This window comes from Equus przewalskii, chromosome 1 (assembly GCF_037783145.1).
Source record: "Equus przewalskii isolate Varuska chromosome 1, EquPr2, whole genome shotgun sequence".
Classification (NCBI taxonomy): domain Eukaryota; kingdom Metazoa; phylum Chordata; class Mammalia; order Perissodactyla; family Equidae; genus Equus; species Equus przewalskii.
The window spans coordinates 68,799,127-68,822,914 of NC_091831.1; the positions used below are offsets into that span (position 1 = coordinate 68,799,127).

A 23,788-nucleotide genomic window follows, 5' to 3' on the forward strand; every position below is an offset into this window, starting at 1 on the left:
TTCATAGAGACAGAAAGTACAATGGTGGTTGCCAGGAGCAGTGGGGAAGGGGAGAAAAAGGATTTACTGTTTAACAGGTATTTAGTTTTGGTTTAGGAAGATGAAAAAGTTCTGGAGATAAGTAGTGGTGATGGTTGCACAACAATGTGAATGCACTTAACGTCACTGAATTGTACACTTAAAAATGGCTAAAATGGTAGATTTTAGGTTGTTTATATTTTACCACAACAAAAAATCATTTGCACTTTTACAAGTTAACACCAATCTTTACAGAATTCAAATTTTTCTAATCAACAGAGAAGCAAAGATACATACTTCAGAGCAGGTTTTCCCAACCGTGGCACTACTGATATTTGGGGCCAGATAATTCTTTGCGATGGGCACTGTCCTGTGCACTGTAGGGTGTTTAGCAGCATCTCTTCCCGCTTCCCACTAGATGCCAGTAGCACCCTTCTCCCCAGTTGTGTCAACCAAAAATTTCTCTAGACATTGCCAAATGCCCCTTGGGATGCCAAATCTCTACCAGTTTAGAACCACTAATAAGGGTTCTGGAAATTCCGACTCAATCCCTGATACTGACAGTTGTCTAAGCAGCATCAGCTTGGAAATCTATAGCCATGAATTTATTCCTTGAGGTATCAATATTTAGAAGCCTCTGGTACAGTGCTTTCCACCAACACCCTGAGATCATCATTATCTGTTGCGATCAATTTCAAGAATCTGTAACTTAGAGCAGAGTCAGTCAGTACCTCAAAGAACTGTTATCCTTCATGGTGTGCATGAAATATTTTCTTAATTGACTTGAGTTCATAAATAGACAGACAAACAAAAAAACAGGACTATTAACCCAATTCTCTATTGTATTTCATGTGGCAGAGAGTAGATCCTCATCATCCTGATGTACATCACAAAATGATTAGACCATAAAATCAGATTGCTAATAATTGCTGCCACTAATGGGGAATAAATTATTGGCCACGTGCAAATCAGAACTGGAAACAAGCTTGTGCAAGGACTAGAAACAGAAACAAAAATCATGGGGCAGGGTGGAGGGCAGATGAACAGAGAGTCAAAGATAAAATCTATTACCATGGGGCTGGCCCCGTGGCCAAGCGTTTGGGTTCGCGCTCTCCGCTTCAGCGGCCCAGGGTTTTGCCGGTTAGAATCCTGGGCGCGGACATGGCACTGCTTGTCAGGCCACCCTGAGGCGGCATCCCACACGCTACAACTAGAAGGACCCACAACTAAAAATATACAACTACGTATGGGGGGTCTTTGGGGAGAAAAAGGAAAAATAAAATCTTAAAAAAAAAATCTATTACCACTTGGGATTCACTCCAGGTGCCAAGAAAATATGTTCCTGGACTTAACTGGCCTAGAAGGTGCACTTTTTTGGGCAATGATATTTAACTGGTTCTGAAAGCTGTGTCCACTTGGATATCACAATAGGATCTCCAAAACTGTCAAAGTATATGCCATGGACTGAATTTTGTCCCCTCCAAATTCATATATTGAAGCTCTAACCTCCAACATGACTGTTTTTGGAGATGGGGCCTGTGAAGAGATGATGAAAGGTCAATGAGGTCATAAGGGTGGGGCCCTAATCCAACAGAGCTGGTGCTCTTAGAAGAAGAGGAGGAGCCGTCAGAGCTCTCTCTCCACACAGTGAGAAGGTGGCCCTCTGCAAGTCAGGAAGAGAGACCTCACCAGAAGTTGATCATGCTGGACCTTGATCTTGGACTTACGGCCTCCAGAACTGTGAGAAATAAGTTTCTGTTGTTTAAGCCGTGCAATCTGTGGTATTTTGTTATGGCAGCCTGAGCAGACTAATATAATATAGTTGCCCAAAAGCTGTCAGCATGACTTTTTTACAAATACAGAAAAAGCATGCATCAAAGCTTTATTTAGCCCATCAATGAGGGAACCAGCATGATGGTAAAACTGATTTTCCGTTAAACTTTTAAAATGAGTGACTTACATTGGTTATACTCATTTTCTCACTACTCATACACTTCTGAACTTCCCAAGATTTGGCTTTTATCCCATCACTTCATTGAAACCTCATTCTTTTTTTTTTTTGCTTGAGAAAAATTCTTCCTGAGCTAACATCTGTGCCAATCTTCCTCCACTTTATATGTGGGTTACTGCCACAGCATGGCTGACGAATGGTGTACGTCCACGCCCAGGATCTGAACCTGCAAACCAGGTCTGCTGAAATGGAGTGTGCCAAATTTTTACCACTACCCCATTGGGCCACCCAGAAACCTTGATCTTGAAGCTGACCATTAAACCCTTCCATTGCAAGTCCAGTTATTTTTTCATCCCTCACTATTCTAAATTACTTGATACTGGTCCCCACTGTTCATTTGCAGTTTGAAGACATTAAGGTGGTTCTCTGCCTGCCTCTTTGCCCACATCTATTCTTTGTCATTCTTCCTCTGACCTTGACTCATCCCCAAGGCAGAGGATCATCCTGCTGCACTGCTTTCTAATTACAAGTGCTACCATCTATTGATTGCTTATTAAATGCAGGCACAGTTCCATCTACTTCACAAACTGTAACTTTATCCAATCTTCACAAGAACTGCTATTATGCCTATTTTGTATCTAGGAACACTGAAACACAAAGAAGTTAAGTTTCTCGATCAAAGTCACATCGCGGCAAAGCCAAGATTCAAACTTAGGCACTCTGGCCCCAGTGCTTGGCATACTTACCCCCTACACCACATCGTCTCCATCCTCTCTATTCTCTGCCTCACAGTGCCTAGCTGATTGTCCTTAGCCAAATTCCTTTTGCCTTAATCATCTCTCCTAGCAACATGAGTATTAACTCTGGTGTCAGTCATACGTGGGTTCCAGTTCTATCTTCGCTACTTACCCACTGTGTAACCTTGGTCAAGTTATTAGGTCTAGTCCTCAGTTTCATCACCTGTAAAATGGGCAGAATAGTAGATTCTATTTCACAGAGTTGCCGTGAGAATTAATTGAGATAATGTGAGTAAAATGCCTGATATATAGCAGATATTAGATATCTAATCATATATTGTTTGTCTCTTGAATAAAGGATAGGGGTTCTTTTCCTGGGATCCACAAGCCAGCATGGGGAAAAGGTGACAGGCAAATGTCCTGTGTGTACATTTATTTTTTCTGGGGAGAGAGTTGATAACTTTTATCACATTCTCAAAAGAGTATATGTGATCCCTCCAAAAGTTGGGGTCCACTCAACTTTAAATGAGCCTGGAGATTGAGACCTGAGTCCTTTACACTTCCTGCCCTCAGCACAGCTGTGCACACGGCAGGACCTGGGTCTTTTAGGCTTCCTCCCCTGAGCACAGTGTTGGGCATATAGCAAGCTCTCAGGGATGAGGATGGAATTGAATTTCACTGGAATTTAGCAGCTATGTCAAAGCCTTGGATGGTGGGTCCCTGAGGTTGCCAGCCTGTCTTCATCCCATACAAAGATGCCCCAGTGAAAAGATTTCCAAAATCACTTCTTTTGTCCAAAAACAATATGTGAAAGCTGAGTATTTCAAATGTTGCACTGGAAAAGGATGCTGATTACATCACTCAAGCTGCACTATGACATCCACTGCTGGCTAACTAGTCTGCAGGTGGAGGGATGACTGTTTATATAGCAAATCTGTATTAGCTCTCTTTGCCCTGCCTTCACTCAAGTACCTTAAAATAATAGCAGCTGCCTTGTAAAGAACGGAAACACAAACTCTTCATTTTTATTTTACCCATATGCTCATGGTTTGTCACACCAATCTTCAATTCAGAAAGTACCTAAGTCTATTTAGATATTGAATTCCAGTTAAGATATTTAATATATCTTGCTTTCCTATGTGAGATCTGTGTAGTTTCATATTACATTCTCCCGCAAGTCTCATTGAATTAAAAATATGTTTATACATAATTCTGGAGAATTAATAACAATTTTCAAACACTTAAAAAAAGATTTAAGTAAGCTTCCAAAATGCATGTAATACAAGAGGATAAGATCAATGAGAGAGGAAATCAGAGCAAGAATAGAACAAAGTTGTGATAGGTTGGTGCACAAAAGGGGGCCAGAAATTTGACTCTATCCTTTATAGCAGCTGAAGCAAAGAAAAAAACACAGAATGTTCAGTGTCCAAAAGGTGAAAAATCAGTCAATCTAGGACCGACAAATTTCTCCTCTGGGTTTTCACAAGGGGATAATGGGTGATGTGGGAGACCACGTCATTGCACCTCCCTTGCATAGATTTAGCAGAGAGCTTCGCCCAGCTGTTTCTTGTAGAGTGCCTCAATGAAGCCAATGCTCTGACACCAAGTGCAATTCAGAAAAAGCAAGGCTGTGAGGCGCCAGAGCCATGCTCTTGAAGGATATTGTTTCTAATGGATTGGCTAGAAGACAAGGGGAAAAAATTAGCATTTGGAATCCCTAGAGCCATGGAGTGAGTGCACATCCATTAGGCAATCCTCCATGAAAGGAATTTTCCTGCTCCCCAGCCTATAGAGTCAGGAGCTCTATTCTCTGGGGGGGAAACCTGAAGTGTGGATATTCTATGCTGCTTAACTAAGTGGACAGTAGAATGTCCATCCTTTCTTGAGAATTATGAAGCCTCAGAAAAAGATTGGTATCCTGATCTGCCTTGTGGTGGGCTGATGGAGTATATGCAGATAGGGCCAAGAACTTCTTCAGAAATGCACACAAATAGGCAACCCATGGCCCAGCATTCCACACCACAGAGCAAGACAGCAAGAACTGCAGTGTGGGCACACTTTCCAAGAAGGCTTTACAATGCAGCCAGAGGGGACTGCACAGAGAATTCCATGTTCTGACAAACTGCCAGGGTAATCACGTGTTTCTGGATTTGATGGCTTATTATCTAGTAGTCAAGGTAATTGGGGATATTTTTGCTTCTTTATTAGACGGAACCAAGAGTGGGAACATCAGGGAAGGAGGACTGTTCTGGAGGGTGATAGAGGCACTGTGGGGGAAATGACGGTGTGCAGTTATATGAAAAATGCAGAACACAACCTGTTTCCGTTAGCTTTGGTGCATGGTTAACCACCCCAAAACTTAGTGGTTTAAAACAACTAACATTTATTATTTCTCCCAATTCTGTGAGCTAGCCAGGCAGTTCCTCTGCTGGTTTCACTTTGCTGGTTTTGACTCACTTGTCCAGATGCATTCAGCTGGAGGAAGAGTTGGCCTCAGAGGTTCAAGACAGCCTCACTCACAGGCGGCAGCGGGGCTGGCTGTGGGCTGGGCTGTCTTGGTCTCTTCCCTGTGGCCTCATCCTTCAGGAGGTTGGCCTGGCTTCTTCACATGGCCCTCTCTTTCAAGAGGGTAATAACAGAAGCTGGAAGGCCTCTGAAAGTCACAGACACCTAACACTCAAGTAAGACACAAGGCTAGCTCAGACTCAGGGAGAGAGAAATAAACTCCACCTCTGCCTGAGGAGCAGCGGCAAACTTGCACTGCAAAGGGGCATGCATGCTGCATGAAAAATGGGCGGCCACACTTGACAGTCACACAACCACACACACAAAAGAATATAAGGTATGAGACTGTTTTTTGTATAACTGAAAAATAGGATTAGGAATGATTCATTTGTTTGTTTTACTTTTCCCTATTTTAAACAAGTATATTACTTTCATTCTAATTTTTAACAGTGTTATTATTAGTCAGGGCTCATCCACTAGGGAGTGACAAAACCCCAGTTCAAGCAGCTTAAACAGAAGGAATATTTATTGGCTCTGGTAGAGCTGGACCCAGGGATCCAATCAACGTCGTTGGGACTCTATTTCTTTCTGTCTGTGAGCTCTGCTTTCCTCCTGGGGGCTGGCCTGTTATTCTCCTACTGCAAACGGACTTCCTCTACACAGCTGGAGAAAGTGCCACTTCTAGCCCCAAGCTTATGTTGTCATAGCTGAGGACCACTAGCAAAAGAGAACTTCTTGGTATGCCAATTATAGAGAAAGATTTTTCAGTCATATGCTTAGCTGTTGCCACGGGTAGGAGGTGATGTGATTGGCCAAGCCTGGGTCACATGCCCATCCCTGTAAATGGGGATAGGGTGGGAGGCTGAGATTGACAGCTCCACGGGTACCACACGGAAAAGGAAGGCATGGCTCCTCAGCAAGACAATGTATGCAGACAAAACAACATATGCCATCTATATATTTGTCTTTTGTGTTTAAATAAGAACAGGATGCAAAGGATCTAATTTGACAGCAGTTGTGTGTAGGGAGGAACGTTCTGGGATGTCGTTGGCCGTAGTAAGTAAACTGCCAAGGAAACTGGGAAGCTGTGGCCACAGTGCTTAGGGAAACTCTGAGGCCAACTCTCCCTCCAGCTGAATGCAACTGGACAAGTGAGTCAAAACCAGCAAAGTGAAACCAGCAGAGGAACTGCCTGGCTAACTCACAGAATCGGGAGAAATAATAAATGTTAGTTGTTTTAAACCACTAAGTTTTGAGGTGGTTAACTATGCACCAAAGCTAACCGAAACAGGTTGTGTTCTGCATTTTTCATATAACTGCACATCGTCATTTCCCCCACATGATTAATATATTTATTAAGTTTCTTTTGGTTGCAACCATCAGAAACCAACCTTGGCCAGGTTAAACAAAAAGGAAATGCAGTAGAAAGTTCCTGGGGGTATCTCAAGGAACACAAGGTAAAGCTGAGGGGAGGGGAGAAGTCAGGGCCTCTGTGGGGCCGTCAACAACAGGGGGTCACGTAGTGTCTCTCCAGAAAACTGCCATTAACAATCCAGTGCTAATGACTCCTGGACTACAGACTTCAAGTTCTCAGAAGATCTGACCTGTCCCAGCTGGGCAGTGTCCACCTCAGGGTCATTTGGCTATGGTGGGGGCGGGGGCAGGACGAGGCGACAGAAGCAGTGGAAATCCCTATGAAAGCTGGAACAGGGTAACTCACTCATGGCCCAGGCCTGCTTTTCAGCTGCTGTTTCGATTTTCAGTAACTTCTTTTCTTTCACATCTTTTTGTAACGCATGTATCAAGTCTCCTTTTAAAAGGGGGGAAGAATCTGTATGCGGCCACTTTTGAAACTGTAACGACAACCAGGGTAACATTGTATACTTTCGCACAATACAACTGACTATCAAGGTTTTAGGTGCACTCTGAGAGGGTGGGTTGGCGGATTTAATCAAGTTTAAAAAATATTTGGGGTGTGGACAAGAAAGGAACTGTACTAAAAAGGAAAAAGGGGTTAAAGCCAGAGTAACGGCTGTTGTGAACGGAGAGAGGAAAGCAGCAAGAGCCAACGTGTGGACTTGGGGTTGTTTCCAGCAAACAAGACCAGCTCAAGGGTGTCGGGAAGGGATCAGACTGTGCCTGGCGTGGGGGCTGCCTAGTTCACCGGACTGGGGAACGACTCCAGACCCTAAGTGACGCCGCTTGCAGTGCCGGGTGCCGCGGACAGCGCCTACTGGGACATGGGTGGCTGGCGCCTCGCACGGACGGGCGGGCCCGGGACCTAGGCCTGGGGCCCCGGCCTGGCCGACTCCCCCGCCTCCCCGCACCTTGCGGTCTCACGGAAGCGGCCGCCCCCGGAGCGGGGCGGAGGGCCGGGGGCCGGCAGCGCGCGGGGAGGCGTCTGCTCCCGGGACTGAGGCGGCGCCTTCGCGTGCCGGCTGCCGCAGGAACGCAGGCCGCCGCGCCATCGGCGACATCTTGCTCGGGAGGAAAGCGCGGGCGGGCGCCGAGCTGCTGCGCCAGGCGCGGGGACGGGCGGGCGCCGCGGGGCTGGGGCGCAGGCAGGCCGGCGTGGCGGGAAGCAGGTAAGCCGGGCCGCCCTCCTGCGCACACGCCTCGCTCGGCAAGGCGCTCCGGCGACCCGAGGCCACCCGCTCGCGAGCCCCGCGCCTCCTCCCCGCGCTCCTCCCTCCGCCCGTCCCCGCCTCCCGCCGCTCGGGCTCCGACCTCCGGACCGCTCTCTGGGGACGCCCTCCCGCCCGCGCAGCCAGGCCGCCCCGCCCTCCCCCGGAGCCGCGCGCCCGAACCCCGCCCCGCTTCTCGGGACCGCGTCGCAGGGAGAGCCGCCTCCGGGCGGGCCTGCCCGGGACCCCGCCCCTCCCCTGGGCCTGGCCGCCCGCGCCCTCCGCCCCCTCGTCCCCGCCCGCGCCCGCCCCGTCCGGGCGGGGCTCCGGGTTTAAACGTCGCGGCGGGTCGGGCAGGCAGAGGGGACGGGCGGGGAGGGGAGGGGCGGGGCGGGCTTCTATGTCGTGTCCCGGTTCCGTAGGCGGCGGCGGCGCGGAGCGGAGGGCGCTCGGGCCGGCGGGCGGCACCATGTCCCCGGGGAGCGGGGTGAAGAGCGAGTACATGAAGCGCTACCGGGAGCCGCGCTGGGACGAGTACGGGCCGTGCTACCGCGAGCTGCTGCACTACCGCCTGGGCCGCCGGCTGCTCGAGCAGGCGCACGCGCCCTGGCTCTGGGACGACTGGGGCCCGGCCGGCGCCTCGGACGACTCGGCGTCGTCGGCGTCGTCGGGCGCCGGGGGCCCCTCGCCCCAATGCACCCCAGCCTCGCCGCCCCTGCCCGCCGAGCCCACGGCGCAGGAGGGTCCCGATCCGGCGGCGCGCGGGGCCCCGGAGGAGCAGGGCGCGGAGGCCGCGGAGGCCGCGGATGTGGAGGCCGCCGAGGCCACGGCTCTGCCAGGTACCGGGCCCGGGAGGGGGGCTGCTCGGAGGACTGGATTTACTCTTGGCGTCTTTTTCTCCTAGCGCTCCGGACAAGCGCTTCCCTTTTTTTTCGTAGACCGAGAATACGCCTCCCTCGACCACGTAAGGAAGGTGTCAGCCCCGCCTCTGCCCTCCTCCCCTTTATTTCCATCATTAGGTGGCTCTGGGTTAAGCCAGCTGTGAACTTAATTGAAGTGTCGCTGATGAAGTCCTGGTCTTTACCCGAGGGCAGTGGTGGCCTTAGTGAGTCACTGAACCCCCGTCTATTTATTTCTAAGCACCCATTTTTTAATGAGAGGAACCCAGCTTTCATGAGATTCTTCATCAATGGTGACACCAAGAGGTTACGAACCACTGAGCTAAGCTTTCTGTCTCGTGAATGGGGCCCTTGTTTTCTGTATCAATTCTCTGACCTCGCTGCGCTCTCTCTAAAGAATATTTTGCATTTGTTTACGCAGGCTGTTGTGTAATTCCTGGCTGCTGGGGGAATATTCCTTGTAAATGCTAGGTCCTTGCCGTTTCTGCCCACCCACTCATCGAAAAGCGCCCATTCTCAGGCTGTCGCTGTCTGCAGGAGGAGCAGAAAATGCTGGAAAATGGCTCTTGGGTGCTGTGCGTCTGCTGTTTTGGCCATGGCCTTACACTTTCTTTCCTGCCCAGAGGGTGCGGAGCTGGGGACTCTCAGCAGGAGGGGCCGAGGGGATGGTGCTCGCGCTGAAGGCCAAGCTGAATGCCTCGGTACAGCCTTCAGGAGCCCACGGTTCCTTCTGTGACTCTCTAACGTTGGACCGACACCACCACGAGGTCACTTGATTTTAAAGAAGAGCTAGTGAGAAAAATAACTAAAATTTATTGAGAGCTTATTATACATCCAGTCACTGATCTTAGAATGTGTATTTTCTTATTCAATGTTTAAAACAATTCTAAGAGGTAGGGTCATCATTTTTATCTCAATTTTACAAAGAAATGGAAGCTCAGGATAAATGATCAGCGGCTTTATTTTCGTTTCTAGCATTGTATGCAGTGATCAACCAAACTCCCCTCAGATGTCACCCTGCCTCTCGGTGAGAGGCTGAAGAGAGGAAACGTAGCTATGAGCCAGGCTGTTTTGCCCTTGTTCTACTGTCTGCAGCTATTCTCAGGTCCTTATCTGTGGCAGAGCTGCCTCTCCATCCTGGTGTTACTTGTGAATTCCCACAGATTCCTGAATATCTAGAAGCTGGATTCCTAGCTTCAGTGATCATTGCTAGAAATGTGACTAACAGAAGGTAGGGAACTTGTCTTCCAGTTTGTTCCTGTGGGCACTGAGCTACCAGCCAAATTAGGAGATGCGCTTTATCAGACTGAATGGGCTTTTCTTCTCCGGGCTCTTCCCCTTCATTGTTTGTGAAAGAGTTGTCAGTTATTTCCATGCATATGTATATCAGTGCAGTTTTTAGACAGCATTGTAGTATGGATGGTGCCTGTGTTTGCCCGACTTCATGATTATTTTGGTTTCCTTAGAGATGCTGAGTCCGCTCAGTGGCTAAAGTAGTTATTTCTTCTTTGCTACTATTTCTGGTTTAGGCGTCAGGGAGAAGAAAGGATGTTTCTGCTTTCAGGACTCCCAGTCACAGAATCTTTTGCTTTGTTCCTGCCTGTCACAGCCCCTGTTGGTTCTTGTGTCGGGCAGGATTGAAAATCCCTGTTTTCAAATGGACGGTTTCATATACTAGAATCACGAGCACTCTTTTGAATTTCTATAGAACATTTCTTCCTTGTTTTTACTGAAGCCATATACACACATAGAATCATATAGGTCTGTACTGCATGTTACAGAAGTACGGCAGTTCCCCTGCCACACGCACACACCAGCTCCCTATCCCTTAAGTGACCACTTCCCATTCCTCTGGTGTTTCCTCTGGTGTTTATTTCCCTTTCTCAAAGTAACATGGCTTTTATTGACGCCTGATTTTCTTCAGTTTTTAGCATTATCTATTGGCTTTAATTCTTTCTACGGCTCTCCTAACCCATACACATGGCTCATCCCCACACCCTCTCAATACAGTCATCATAGATTTGTTAGATTCACAATTAGTATCTACAATATTGTGCCTTTGGAAAATGTTGCTCACAGCTGTCCTATATTGTTTGCCATGATTCCCTTTTCCTTCTTTCACAATACAACCAACACATCAGGTTCACTGTTACTCTTGACATCTTCAGACAGCCCTCCCAGGCCTCTGACCCACTTTTACCTGGCCTGGTTACTGCTCTTGTGGCCTGCTGCCTGGTTGCACTGGTTGCATCTTGGGAGGGCCCTTCCACCACCCCAGGGACTCCCTGGGGCTCTCATGTCATCTTCTTCCTTGGTTTACGCCCTCTTGCTGGAGCTTATCTTCTAGTAGCGTTCTGAGAAAGGGTGTTTGAGAGGTTAATTTTCTGAGACCTCGCATGTCAAAAGATGGCTTTATTCTGCCTTTACAATTCAGTGAGTTTGTGGCTGGGCCTGGACTTCTAGGTTGGAAGTAACTAATTGTCTCTAAAACATCTGGAGGCATTGCTGTATTGTGCTGTACTTGTGATGTTGCTGTTACAGTTCCGTGTCATTCTGATTCTTGATCCTTTGTACCTAACAAGTTCCCTGCCTAGGAAGCTTTTAGGGTCCTCTCTTTGTCCTTTAGGTTCTGAAGTTTCTCATTGATCCAGGTCTGTTTTCCTCTGGTGTGTTTGGTGGGTCCTTGCAGTCGAACTCATGTTTTGTAATTCTGGGACGTTTCCTTGAATTGTTTTCTCATTTCTATTTTTTTCCCCCATTCCTTTCTTTCTAAACTCCTTAGTTGGATGTTAGACATCATGAATTTATCCTCTAATTTTGTGACCCTGCCCTTCCCCCAGTTCCCATTATTTTTTTTCTTCTATTTTTCTGGGGGATATTCTCAATCTTATCTTCCAGCTCTTCTCTTACATCTTTCATTTGTGGGATCCTATTTATTCTTTAATTTTAGAGCTCTTGAATTGTTTTCTGAGCCAGCATTCCTTCTCCCTCGCTTTCTTTCTTCCTTCCTTCCTTGCTTTCCTCCTTCCCTTGCTCTTTTTATTCCTTTATTAAAAATCGTATTCTATTCCTGATCCATGCATATAGTATCTTATCTTGCTGAGATTCTTGCTATGAAAGTTTTTTGTGCATTTTCTTTTTGTATGTTTCTTTAGCATAGTCTTTCCCCCCACCCCCTTCCTTTTGGTTCTTTTTGTTTGTAATCCTGTATTTCATGTTAGCGACTTTTCTCAAATATCTAATGATCCTCAGCTTCTCATTCTTAAGAGATGGGTACTGAAAAGCTGTTTGGACGTTCCCTGTGGCAGTGGGGTGGGAGTGCTTGTTCACTGTGGGACTCCTTCCCTCCAGAGCCAGCATGCTTTGAGGGGTGGTCTAGACTGTCTCCAATTCCTTTCTTCATAGTCATATTTCTTTTTAAATTAAATTTTATTATTTTTTTAAGCAAAGGTATATACATGCATAATTTAAAAAAATGTGCTTAACATGAAAAAAGTAATTCTGACCATGTCCCACCCATGCCCCTTGCTCTGTAGGGCGCTCCTTCCAACTCTTTTTAGCTTTCCTTTCAGCATTGGGTCCCCTCTTCTCTGTTAGACTTATCTGTTGGTTCTGTTAGTTTAAACATTACATATTGACTTCCATTATGGGAGATGAAGATTTAGCTCAAGATCTTACCTCTGCCTTCTCCCTGCCCAGACATACTCCAGCACCCATTTTGTCCCAGTGTTAACTGTATGACTCTTTTGCTCAGCCACTATTCTGTGTTTGAATTATCCTGGCTATGTAAATATTTGCAGGTGAGCCATGTAGTAAATTCTCATTATATTTTCTTTATCATTTGTTTTTGCTGAAGTTAATCATTGCTTCATTTTTTTATACTCCCATCACTAATTCAGCCTGAAATAGTCTGGTACTACTGTAAAACTTGTCACATGCTTGACACGTTAGATGTTCTATTCATTTAATTTTTTTCCTTGGAGATACTTTTTTGGGAATTTTGATTCTCCTGTTCCAATTTAGACCTTATGCTGTCCAGATCTGACGCTGCTGCCAGACTGGGGCTTCTCTCCACTGTTTGCTGAGTAGTATTCCCATCACTTACCTCCTTCATCTGACCCCTGTCTTATAAATCTCAGGTCTTCCTTTGCGTGGCTTATCCCTTCCTTTTGGTGGAGCACATCCTCTGTGAATCCTGAGAAATGTTGCATGGGAAGTAAAAATTTTGTGAACTTGCAAGTCTGAAAATTCCATTATTATATCCAAAGACTGGACTGATATGTTGGCAAGGTAGAGAATTCTAGATTAGAAATTTCAGTGTTTGAAGATATTATTATATTGAATTTGAGATTTTGGTCTTGCTGTTAGAAGTACTATGCCATTCTAACACCTATCTTGTGTATGTGACCTGTTTGTTGTTTTGGAAGTTTTTAGGAGACTGTCTTTATCCTAGGTGTTTTAAAAGTCTGTGTGCTTCTTTTTTCATTCATTGGGCTGAAAACTTGGCGGGCCTTTTCAATCTGGGTGGGCGTTTTCTTTCAGTTCAGGGATATCTTCTAGTACTACTAGCTGTTTAAAATAATTTGCTCTATTCATTTCTTCTTTCTACAATTATTTTTAACTGGATGGATGAAACTTCTAACATTTTTATATAAAAACGTTTTGATGTTGGGATTTTTGGGTTCTATTTTGTGGGAGAACTCTTCAATTTTACCTTCAAAACTTTCTATTGACATTTTTAATTCTATCAGCCTAGTTTTAAATTTTGAAGAGATTACCTTTTTTTGTCCCAAGTGTTCTTTTTAAAAAAAAAAACTCCTTTTTTGAATAGCATGCTGTTCTTGGATTTCTTTTCACTCCCTGCAGAAAGCCATAAATATCCTTTGAGAGCTCTCTTATATCCCGGCCTAGTTTTTTTCTGTGTATTTTGGTCTCTTATTAGAGGATGCACTCAAATGTCTGCTCTGAGCCTGTGTGCTCATATGTAAGTGAGGCTTGCTTTTACTGTGCTTGGTGCCCCAAGTCCATACCCCCTCTGGCTCTTCCTCTCCAGAGAGTAATCCATGTGCCTTCTGCGGTCAGAGAGGGGCGGTCGCCTGGATATGGACCAGAGGAAAGACTATGCAAGAAGTATGTATTGCTGCATAACAGAATTACACTGAAAACTAGTGACTTACACCTCTGGTACTCATTTATTTTTGCACATGGTTTCTGCGGTTGGAATTTGGCCCAGGTGCAGGTTCTGCCTTGCCTCTGCTCTATCTATGGCCTCTGCTGGAAGGCTCCAGGGCTGGAGCCTGCTCTGCTAGGACATTCACATATGATATCCTGGTGTGCCTGGCCCTCCCTCTAACATGCTGGCTGGTCTCCCTGAGAGAGATGTGGGCAGATGCTGTATTACCCTTTACAACTTATCGCTGGGAGACACGAAGCACCTCTTTCACCCCATCCCACACTTACAAAAGTCTGCCCAGGGTCAAAGGGGAGAAGCATGGACCCCAGTGCTCAACAGAGTTCCGTTCATATTACATTGTCAGGAGAGCATGTGGGCTGGGCACTGATTGATGCCGGACCTTTGGAAAGGGCAGCCCACTGCACTAGCCTTTTGGGGAATCTGGTGCCTCCAATTCTAGTTCTTTCTGGTGTTCAGCTTGTGTCCTGTGGGCCTTTCTCCTTCAGGGAGTGAGGATTCGCCTTACTCAGTTCTGTGAGGTCACTTCTACCTCTTCATTTCTTTCCATCTTCCAAAATTTTATTGACCCCTTTGACTGATGTCATCACCTCCCTTGCTGTTTGTACTGTGGGTTTCTACCTTTTTTCCTTCACTTTAGTGGGGTTTTGGGAGAAAGGGGCTACACGTACCTGTCGTCAGTGCACGTTTAACCTCAATTCCTGCATTTGCTCTATTTTTACTTAGTTTACTTTTCACCACTTTTTCTCATTCTTAATCAATCTTGCCAGAGGTTTGTGAATTCTGTTAGTGTTTTTCCAGGCTAACTCTTGGTTTTCTTTATGATATGTTTTCATTAATTCATGATCTTCTTTTCCTTACTCTAATTTTCTTTGAGCTTATTTTTCTAACTTTTTAAGATGGACGCTTATCATTGATTTTTTCCCTTGCCTTTTTTGATATATACCTGTCATTTCAAATGATTTATATTCCCTCTCCTCTCCATGCTCTCTATGCCTCTGAACAAGTCACTCTGTCCTCCTGGATTCTCTTTCCCATTCTCCTCCTGGCTACCTTCAGCTTGTCCTTTAAATTACATCGTTATTACCTTCTCTAGGCAGGCCTCCCTGGAAGCTCTGGTTAGACATACATGGGATGAGAGAGGGAGAGAAGGAAGGGAAATGAATCAGGGCAGTTGGTTAGGGTGATTTTCCTCCCTTTCTCAGTATTGTAACTACACAAGCCTTGCCTCGTTTCCCTTTGTCTTGGCCCTCATGGGCTCCTTTCTGCCTCCTCCTAGATCCAGGGGAGAGAAGAGGACAAGGTGTGGACACATCACTCAGAGAAATGTTTGAGCAATGAATGGATTTAGGTTCTCATGATAAAATGGGAGGTTGTCATCCCACGTCGTCCTAAACAGCTCCAGTGCTGGCTTCAAAGTTACCGTGCATGGTGATGCAGAGCATTAAACACAGGGTTGGGTGTGGATTGTCTGTTCCTTAAAATGTTTAGTAGTAAATGAAACAATTTGGTAGAGTCAAGGTCATTGCTGAAGACAGAACTGACAAATGGTCTATCAAGTCTTCTCGCGCACATGTGCCACTGTGTCTGGACTGCCTGTGCAGGGGCTCACTCGACTCTAAAGGGGACCTGGACACAGGCAAAAAAGAAGCACAGTTGGAAGTAGTCAGGGACAAGAGCCGGTCCTAAAGAGGTGACAAGGTTTTGGAAGAGCAATCTAGAAAATCATCACCAGAGCCAAATTGTGAATCTTCTGAAGCGAGGGGTGTCCTTAAGGCCTAACAATGGGGGTGAGTGTAATGGGGCTCTCGATGCATCAGGGGCTTTTATTCAAATGGAAGTTTAGGCTGAAATGAAACATGGGCTCACACACGATTCAAGCAAAATAGTATAACTTTTACAAAAAATAAAGGGGGTATACAAAATAACGAATGGCAAAATCATAAAAGGTATTTAGGGGAAACAGTTATGTTTGGGAGGTATCCTTAAGCTGCTGTTCACTTCAGGTCGGCAGCCCCATTCCCCGTTTCTCCAGCTCTGCTGATGGGATTTGGGACGTGTGGACCGTGGGCCCTGGTTCAGGTAGTCATTTCTGTTGTGAGTGTTGGGGAAGCTCTCCTAACACAGGAGCCCCCATCTCCAGCTCTTCCTACAGGAATGCACAGCTGTGCACCCAGGTGAGTAACTATGGAAACCACTCCCTATTATGACTGAGGGCCTGCAAATTAAGGTTGCCTGCTCTTTCCAGGAGCAGGTCAGAGCCATAGGGAGCATTTCCTATAATCAGGAGCATCAAAAAGAAATGGAACCCTGGAACTCGAGTGAGTAACTTAAACACGGACCTTTTGCAGCTGCTGCTGATTACCACAAACCCAGATCTCTCCCTGAAGCAAGGCATTAAGATGAGCGGACTTATCTTGGGGATTGTGGAGAGAGCCATTAGGCCGTGGTGCCTTCGTAATTTTAATATTTAATTGAGATGCTTAATCTCAGAATATGAGTGACAGTCGTTGCTTTTGAACAGGCTTGTTTTAATCTTGGTGTATTTGTTGATTTAAAAATGGGATAGACTGAAAATTATTATACTAACTTGTTTCTGTATTTTTGCTTTAAGTGAAACTTGTGAATTGAACTATAAGTGAAAATGGTACTGACATTATGGATTTTTCTATCCAAATATTTAAAGTAATTATATGCAAACCTGATTTTAAAGCATTTTCATCTTGTTTTATCTCTTTTTTAAAAAGCACTGCCAGTGAAAGATGTAAAAGAAAAACCTGAACAACAGATCGGAACAAAAGAGACTGACAAAGTACCCGACAGTATCGGACCTCGACAAAACCAAAGTGCCTTATTTGCTAGAGGAAATAGGAAAGCAGTCAAAAGTCCTCAAAGATCCTCAAGTAAAATAAAAGAAAATAAACATCCATTTGCTCTTTATGGGTGGGGAGAAAAACAGACAGATACAGGAAGCCAAAAAACACACAATGTCTGTGCTTCTGCCCCAGTGCATGAGGTGGGTTCGTATGCAACCTGTTCTCTGCTGTCCCTGGTAGGGTGGGATTGGGCTGCGTTCCTGTCACTGGGTATCATATCCTGTGTCACTGGGAAACTTTGAGGTTGTGGTAGATCTTGGGGGATTTTAGGTGGACCAAGGGAAGCCCAGAACTGGGCATCTGGTTAGCAAACAGGAGGATTCTGGATGTTGGCTGCCTGGAGATCAAGGGGTTTTGCTGGGAGTTAGCTGGTACATACATGGAAGGGTTTACCAACAGAGAGCCAGGTGAAGGAGTAGATGGAGTCAGGGTTCTCAAGTTCCTGGGGGGCCAGGAGGTGCACAGGAGGGGCACAACCAGGGCTGGCAGCTGCCCATCTAGATTTGCTGTGGGCCTCTTGAGAGGTTTCCAGTTCCTTTGGCTTTGATAACTGGTGTTTCCTTGACTCCTTTGTTATTGGTTGGTCATTAGACTGCTTCTCCTGTAGTTCTTGATATCTACCATGGACTTCCTTTTGCTCTCCGGATTAAATTCGAATGAATATGTTTTCCCCTGCTCATCCATAGTGGTGGCTTTTACTCCCAGGAGTTTCAGTTGTCCCCTGAGTTAGCCCTGGCTGGTCCCTGTGCAAAGTCCTTAGAACATGTCAGACAGGAGGGTCCTCATGTAGAGCCAAAAAACAATTATGTATGTTAGCGCTAATACTATTACTATAGCCTGAAGCAAAGAGGGAATGAAAAGAAGGAGAAAGTGCAAACTGGTTGAATTCTGGTTAAATACCATAATCAAATTTTTACTGAACAAACTTCTGAACCCTAGCAGATGGTGTTATTTGGAGTGATATTTGAGACAACAAAGCTGTAGTTTAACAAAAGACCTCTGGCAACGCCATGGGATTAAGTTTAACAGGGTTCATCTGTGGTGTGAAACGTCTAGGTAGTAAAATCCCTTGAGATTGTTCTTTTAGTAATTTGCTGTAAAATATTTAAAGTCCTTTAATGGAATACTTATCCATGCTTTAATACTAAGCAGATCCAGTAATTTTCCACAGCCAATTTCTAGAGGCACATGCAAATTAGTCGCTTAACATTTATAGCTGAAATTTAGTCCGTGGACATTTTCTGTTGCTTTGTTTCTTTATCACTGATGGTGGTAAACCACAGAATCCAGGGGGAATGGCTTTTCTAGAGAAGCTTTTATACACAGAAGAACTGAATATTATGAGGTTGGGCCTGCTTCTGCCTTGCTGCAGGTGACCTGGAAGTAGTATCCACATTGCAAATATTCTTGAAAATTAGAACAAAAGCCACTTAAGTTATACTTTTATTTTTTAACTCTCCTTAGATTCACGAATCAGCATTACGAGCCAAGAACAGAAGACAGGTGGAAAAAAGGAAACTGGTTGCTCAAAGGCAGCGTGCTCACTCTGTGGACGTGGAGAAGAACAGAAAGATAAAGGCTTCTTCCTCAGAGAATCCATGGATGACAGAATATATGAGATGCTATTCGGCAAGAGCCTAAAGGAAGAAACGGTTGCTTGGACAGCCTCTCTTAAAAAGTGCAAATGAAAGAAAGAAAAAACAGAGCAAAAACTATCAAAAGAAATCGGACGCAGGTTTAAGAAACAAAGTGATTATGCAAGGTTTTTCCTAGGGAATTTCTAAAAGATTGTTCTATTTTGATGAATCTTGGTCACCTACCTCAGCAGTAGGGCGACAGCTGAAGCCATAGACATTTGGTTATTTATGAAGATAATTCCCTAAATCTTTGATATTCTTATAAGGGTTTTGTTTTAAAGCATCTTAATCTTTTAAGATACTGACACCAAATGCCTTTAAGTGGCTATAGATGCTTAATATTCAGTCTTCTTTTCGTAAGTTTAGGTGGAGCCAATTTTCATCCTGTTCTGAATAACTTTTCAGATTCCATAGTGAGGAAGAGCATTCCAACTTGCAGCAGCAGACTCATTTTCTGTATGTGGTTTTCTTTGTGAAAGAATATCAAGTCAAAAGTGAGTTTCGACGTTAATCTTGATTCCGTGTATAGTGACACTAGACCTTTGGTAGTTCCTGAAAGATTAAACTTACTGTGTTTTGGTTCAGCACCACTTCATGTAGACTAACATTTAAGAATTATCTGGGCTGGGTGAGGGTCATCTTGTTAAATGACCATCTGGGCACTTAAGAGTTTAATAGTTGAAATGCATTCCGATAAATGAAGTGCCAGTGCAGTGTGTTTAGAGTAGTACTGAAGTTTCTTTTGAGTCAAAGACTCACTTTTTTTATTGTGAGGTATTTTTTAGAACACATGGGGTATCAGTCACTGGCTGCAGTCTGGCCTTTTGGTGCATACCCACTGTGGACTTTTGCCTCTTCTATAGTAGTTGGCAATGACATTTAGAACTTAAAATCTGAAATTCCATTTAATAAAATTGAGATTGTCTTGCTTACTGTGGATGGGGGACAAATATTAAGATACCCATTAGAGATGTGGCCTACCCTTAATTTCTCTACTTTTTCCTTTACAGAACTAAGAACAAAGCCTTGATGATGTACATTATTCAGACTTTTGGTTGAAATACATTATTCCTAGATTCCCAGCCAGTAGCTCTTATATAGAACTTAATGAGAGAGAATGGTGGTGTGTGTATAGGCACAAATGTAATTCTGTAAATGAAGTGCTCATTCTATTTAGTGCATTTGCTTTTGGGGTAGAAAAATGGTTTAAGCATCACTGGTTTCCATCCAGCAGAGAAAGGAATATCCAGGAAGATGAGTGCTAAGTTCTCTGTAAGAGAGAAGGTGGTACTTTGCCGATTCCAACCTAGCCCTGGAGATACGTGAGTGAAAATTTGGTCTTTGATGTGAGGTTGAGCGTTTCCTTGATATTTTTACTCTGGGTCTTTGAAGTATTATGGTCAATTTTTAGAACACAAATATGTTTTATTCCAAATAAAATCTTTACACAGTGTCATCTTAAAACTGTATTAAGCTTTGAAAACATCCTGAAGAACCATGAGCTTTCTCTGTTTTTTAAAAAAGACTTTTTAAATATTTTGCATCATTTTGAGGTGAATTGTCTTACATAGAGAGCTCTCCTAACCATTCAGATGTATATTTAATAAGAGGCAGTTCTATGTGTTGTCCAAAACAACCTTGCTAGTAATTCTGGTGAATTTTGCTGTTATTAAAGTCCTTAAACATCGCAGGTACCTAAAGATCAAATTACTGTGGCATCGTGATTGTGTAGCTGATTGTGAAAACAGTTCCTTTAGAGCCACTTCTTGCATGTTCAGTTTTAACCATCCAGCTCAAGCGATCGTGTTGCATCTGACAATCTTAGGGAAGATAGCCTTGGGGAGTAGGTTGGGCCCCAGACCAATGGACTGCCTTAGAAACCCGACCTCCTCTAGGCTTTGAAGGAGCCAGACTTTCTCTCTAGAAAACAAACTTATATTTAATGTGCTTACTACGGAAAATTCCAGGTGGAGATAAAACCTAGAAGGCAATATTGACCAATTTTCCCCCTTTTTAAGTAGAGGACAAATGAACTGGGTTTTAAAGTACCCTTATGTGCATGAATGACGGGTGAATCAACAGGAAGTAAGCCCTCTTCTTATGTCCGCGTCATTAGTCAGCTAAGTTTTCTTTTCTTTTTTTCTCTTTAGGGATGAAAATTACCTTTTGAGCCTATGAAATTTTTTAAGTTGTAACAATTTGATGGTTTTACCTTTTCCTTCTCATTCTGGAAACTAATGTGGTTGTAATCATGTTCCTAATTCTTGGGACAACTTGCAGGACAGCAAGATAGTTTAAAATTACCTTTCACGTTGAAAAGTTTGAAACTGTTTGAGAATCCAGTGATATTTAAATATAGAATAAAATACTTACTATATAAGACTGTCTTTTTAAAATTTTGGTTTTAAGTTCTTAATTAAAACAATTTGTCATACACATGTTTTCTGTATTGCTTTTATTGAAAGCAGTAATAGAATATTGAATAACATCTAGCCCTCTGCTGGACCAAGGTGAAGGAGAAAAAAACAGGAATCTATTCTTTTTTTTTGAAACCTAAAGACTGTTCTTAATTAGGAGGCATCAGAATACTTGGTACCTCTGGTTATATGTATACTGCCCCACTGCCATAAAATCTCTCAGCACATAGATACATTTCTTAAGTTTACTAAAAGTATAATAGGGTATAGGTTATCTTAATTGCTCATAATGTGGCAGACATATTTATGGGACTTCATATGTAATAGCTTTGTCATTGTTTCATCAAATGTCAATTGCTAGTAATTTGAAAGGTGTGTGTGCTAGGTCACTCAAACTCAGCTAACTAAATTGCACGAAAGAAAGGTGGCTGTTGAGTTATTGGAAGTCAACTTCCGAAACAGAATTCTGCACAATTGGCAGGTTTAAAAAAAATCTTTAGTGTATTCCTTTCCTCCTCTAACTTGACAATGCTATACTGGGCATAAACTTTATAAATGGAATGTTATAGTACTTGATATTTAAAATGTTCAGAAGTGTTACTGGCAAAGAGGGAGAGAGGCAGAGCATATGTTAGAAGTAAAAACAACTTTTCTTGTTGGCTGCTTCAGTAAAAAATAGTTTAGTGGATAGTTTTACATTTCACTGGACTAGATAAAAACGGTGCTAATATTTATATAGCCTGAGTCTGTAGTTGGTTTGGTATCAGACTGCTAATGCCTGACTCATAAGGTCCTGTGATCAGTTAAATAATATTTAAAAAGTGATCCTAAAAATGTGACCTTGTCATTTCAAAATGTTTGCATCTGAAATGGATTTCTGTACAATAGGACGCATGGGGAGTTATGTCGTGGAAGTGTATGCTTAATACCAAATTCTATTGAAGGGGCTATTGTCTAAATTTTTGGCCCAGATTTGGTCCCTTCGAGCCTGCTAGTATGAGATGGGAAAAAGTTGCTCCTTTAATACTTACTTCCATTTTGAAAGTCAGGACACCTGAATGAAGATATTAGAAGCCTCTTTTTAAATTTCTTTTATAATTAGCAAAATTGTATTTAAGAAGAGTCTTCCCATATTATAAGTTTATTTTGAGTATTGCATTCACTTTAATATACTGAAGGAACAAAGGCTGGGCACTTATAATCACAAAGCTCAGGCAATGGGAATTTTGGGTTGTATTTTCTAAAAGCTATGTATTGCTTTTAGCTTATATTTAATATTGCAGTTACTTGGAAAAATGTGAGTAAAGTTAATTAATATTACAGGCTGAAACTTCTGTTTTGTGGGAAACAATTCTGATTAGTACATCAATGGTTGAAGAAAACATATGATCACACTGACTCCTAAATGGATCTTTCATTAAATGTTTAGCAAGATACATTAGGTACATTCAGCAAAAGATACTTTCTGTATATATACTTTCAGTTGAACTATAACATTTTCCCAGTCATTTCCGTCACACCTTCCTATTGTTTTGAAAATTACAAAAGTAATAGTGCATGGTTAAAATAATTCAGAAAGAGGTATGAAAAGTGAAAGTTTCTTTCAATACCATCCCCTCACCAAAATTCTCCACCCCTCTTAGAGGATACCAGTGTTAAGTTTGTTGTGTAAACTTCCAGACCTTTTTTTCTAAGCACTTTTCTGTGGAGGTACATAGACACATTTTTTTTTTTTTTTCAAAAATATAGAATAACACTATACACATTCTATAACTTTTTTTCACTTAATATCTTAGGGAAGGTTCGAGTTCCAGGTCAGATGGAGTTGACACACACCCTCCTTTTGTTCTCACTGAACACAACTATAAAACCTGGGTAGAACATATGGCCTGGCTATTGGAGGACTCAGAAGTAAACAGCAACACACAGAGTGGGGAGGAACACCAGAATTCTAAGTATAACTGAAGTGGTGAGTTTACCATTTTTTTATTCCTCTGGTATCTCCCGGCCTGAACACAACATGGCCCCACATGCAGAAGTGAGCAGTGGTACACAGATCCTAGAGAAGCCTGGCTTGAGGAACAGGAAAGGAATGGCTGAAACAGAGAGAATGAGGGAAATGCCTTTTGTTTCCTCTCTTTTCATTTTTCATGCTGGAGCCCCCAGGTAATCCCCTGGCTGCCAATGGGAGCCTGCAGGAGCCAAGAGTCTGAGGGAGGAGGGCTTAATCTCCATTTGGTAGAGCTGAGGCACCAAGAGGGTGAGGCTGAGTCTGTGTGCTTTTTTCATCTCTGAAGGACAGGCCTCAGTTACAGAAATGGGCAGTTTCAGGCTGGTGGGCCAAACAAGGGAGCCCCAAGGAACCAGAAAGTACTGGTGAGACAGCAGAGAGGGAAGAGCTCAAGGAAGTAGTTCCACAAAGTTATTGAACTCTGGCTCACCCTTGACTTGTGCACCTCACTCACACTGTTTACCTGTGGAGCTGATCCTAATTAGCATACCAAACACTTGTGAGATCTGAGCTGACAGACCCCTCCTGGGATCTCAGCCTGACCGCAAGATGGTGTATACATAGGCCAGGTCCCAAAAGCACTGCAGAGGCTTTGAAAACTGAACTGACATTGGAACCAACACCCGGAGAACTCGTGGCCTGAACCTGACCAGATCGATTATTAAAACAAAAATATCAACATTCTCCAGGGGATTTGCTTCATCTTATCACGTAATATTCACAATGTCTAGCATACAATCCCAAATTACTCAGCATATGAAGAATCATGAAAATAGCTCTGATGGAAAAAGACAATCAACAGATGCCATTATAGACTTTAAGGAAGCTATTATTAAAAACTTCAACTGAGCAATCACACACACTCTCAAAATAAGTATCAAAATAGAAATTGTCAGTAAAGAAATAGAAGAACCACATGAAA

General features: G+C 43.7%; 1 protein-coding gene and 1 long non-coding RNA gene across 5 annotated transcripts in view; one reads left to right on the forward strand and one right to left on the reverse strand.

Annotated features, from left to right (window-relative positions):
* The window catches only part of LOC103559846 (uncharacterized), a 23,462-nt gene extending 15,587 nt beyond the window's left edge, over nt 1–7,875 (reverse strand). Inside the window, exons 1-3 of the long non-coding RNA XR_011524602.1 lie at nt 7,539–7,875; nt 6,932–7,064; nt 2,879–2,929 (exon numbers count right to left, since the gene is read on the reverse strand). This is a non-coding gene — a long non-coding RNA (uncharacterized lncRNA). The remainder of the gene's footprint in view (nt 1–2,878; nt 2,930–6,931; nt 7,065–7,538) is intronic.
* Nucleotides 7,781–20,874, forward strand: CCSAP (centriole, cilia and spindle associated protein). 4 transcript variants are annotated; one of them, XM_070566991.1, is made up of 4 exons: nt 7,781–7,796; nt 8,258–8,674; nt 16,673–16,941; nt 18,266–20,874. In XM_070566991.1, exons 2-4 carry the CDS (start codon nt 8,305–8,307, stop codon nt 18,440–18,442), a joined length of 816 nt encoding a protein of 271 aa, XP_070423092.1. In that variant the 5' UTR covers nt 7,781–7,796; nt 8,258–8,304; the 3' UTR covers nt 18,443–20,874. The 4 variants fall into 4 exon arrangements, with proteins under 4 accessions (XP_070423092.1, XP_008531879.2, XP_070423113.1 ...); XM_008533657.2 differs by lacking the exon at nt 7,781–7,796 and having other exon boundaries at nt 8,203–8,674; XM_070567012.1 differs by lacking the exons at nt 7,781–7,796; nt 8,258–8,674 and adding an exon at nt 13,668–13,864.
* Nucleotides 20,875–23,788: the final 2,914 nt, after the last annotated feature.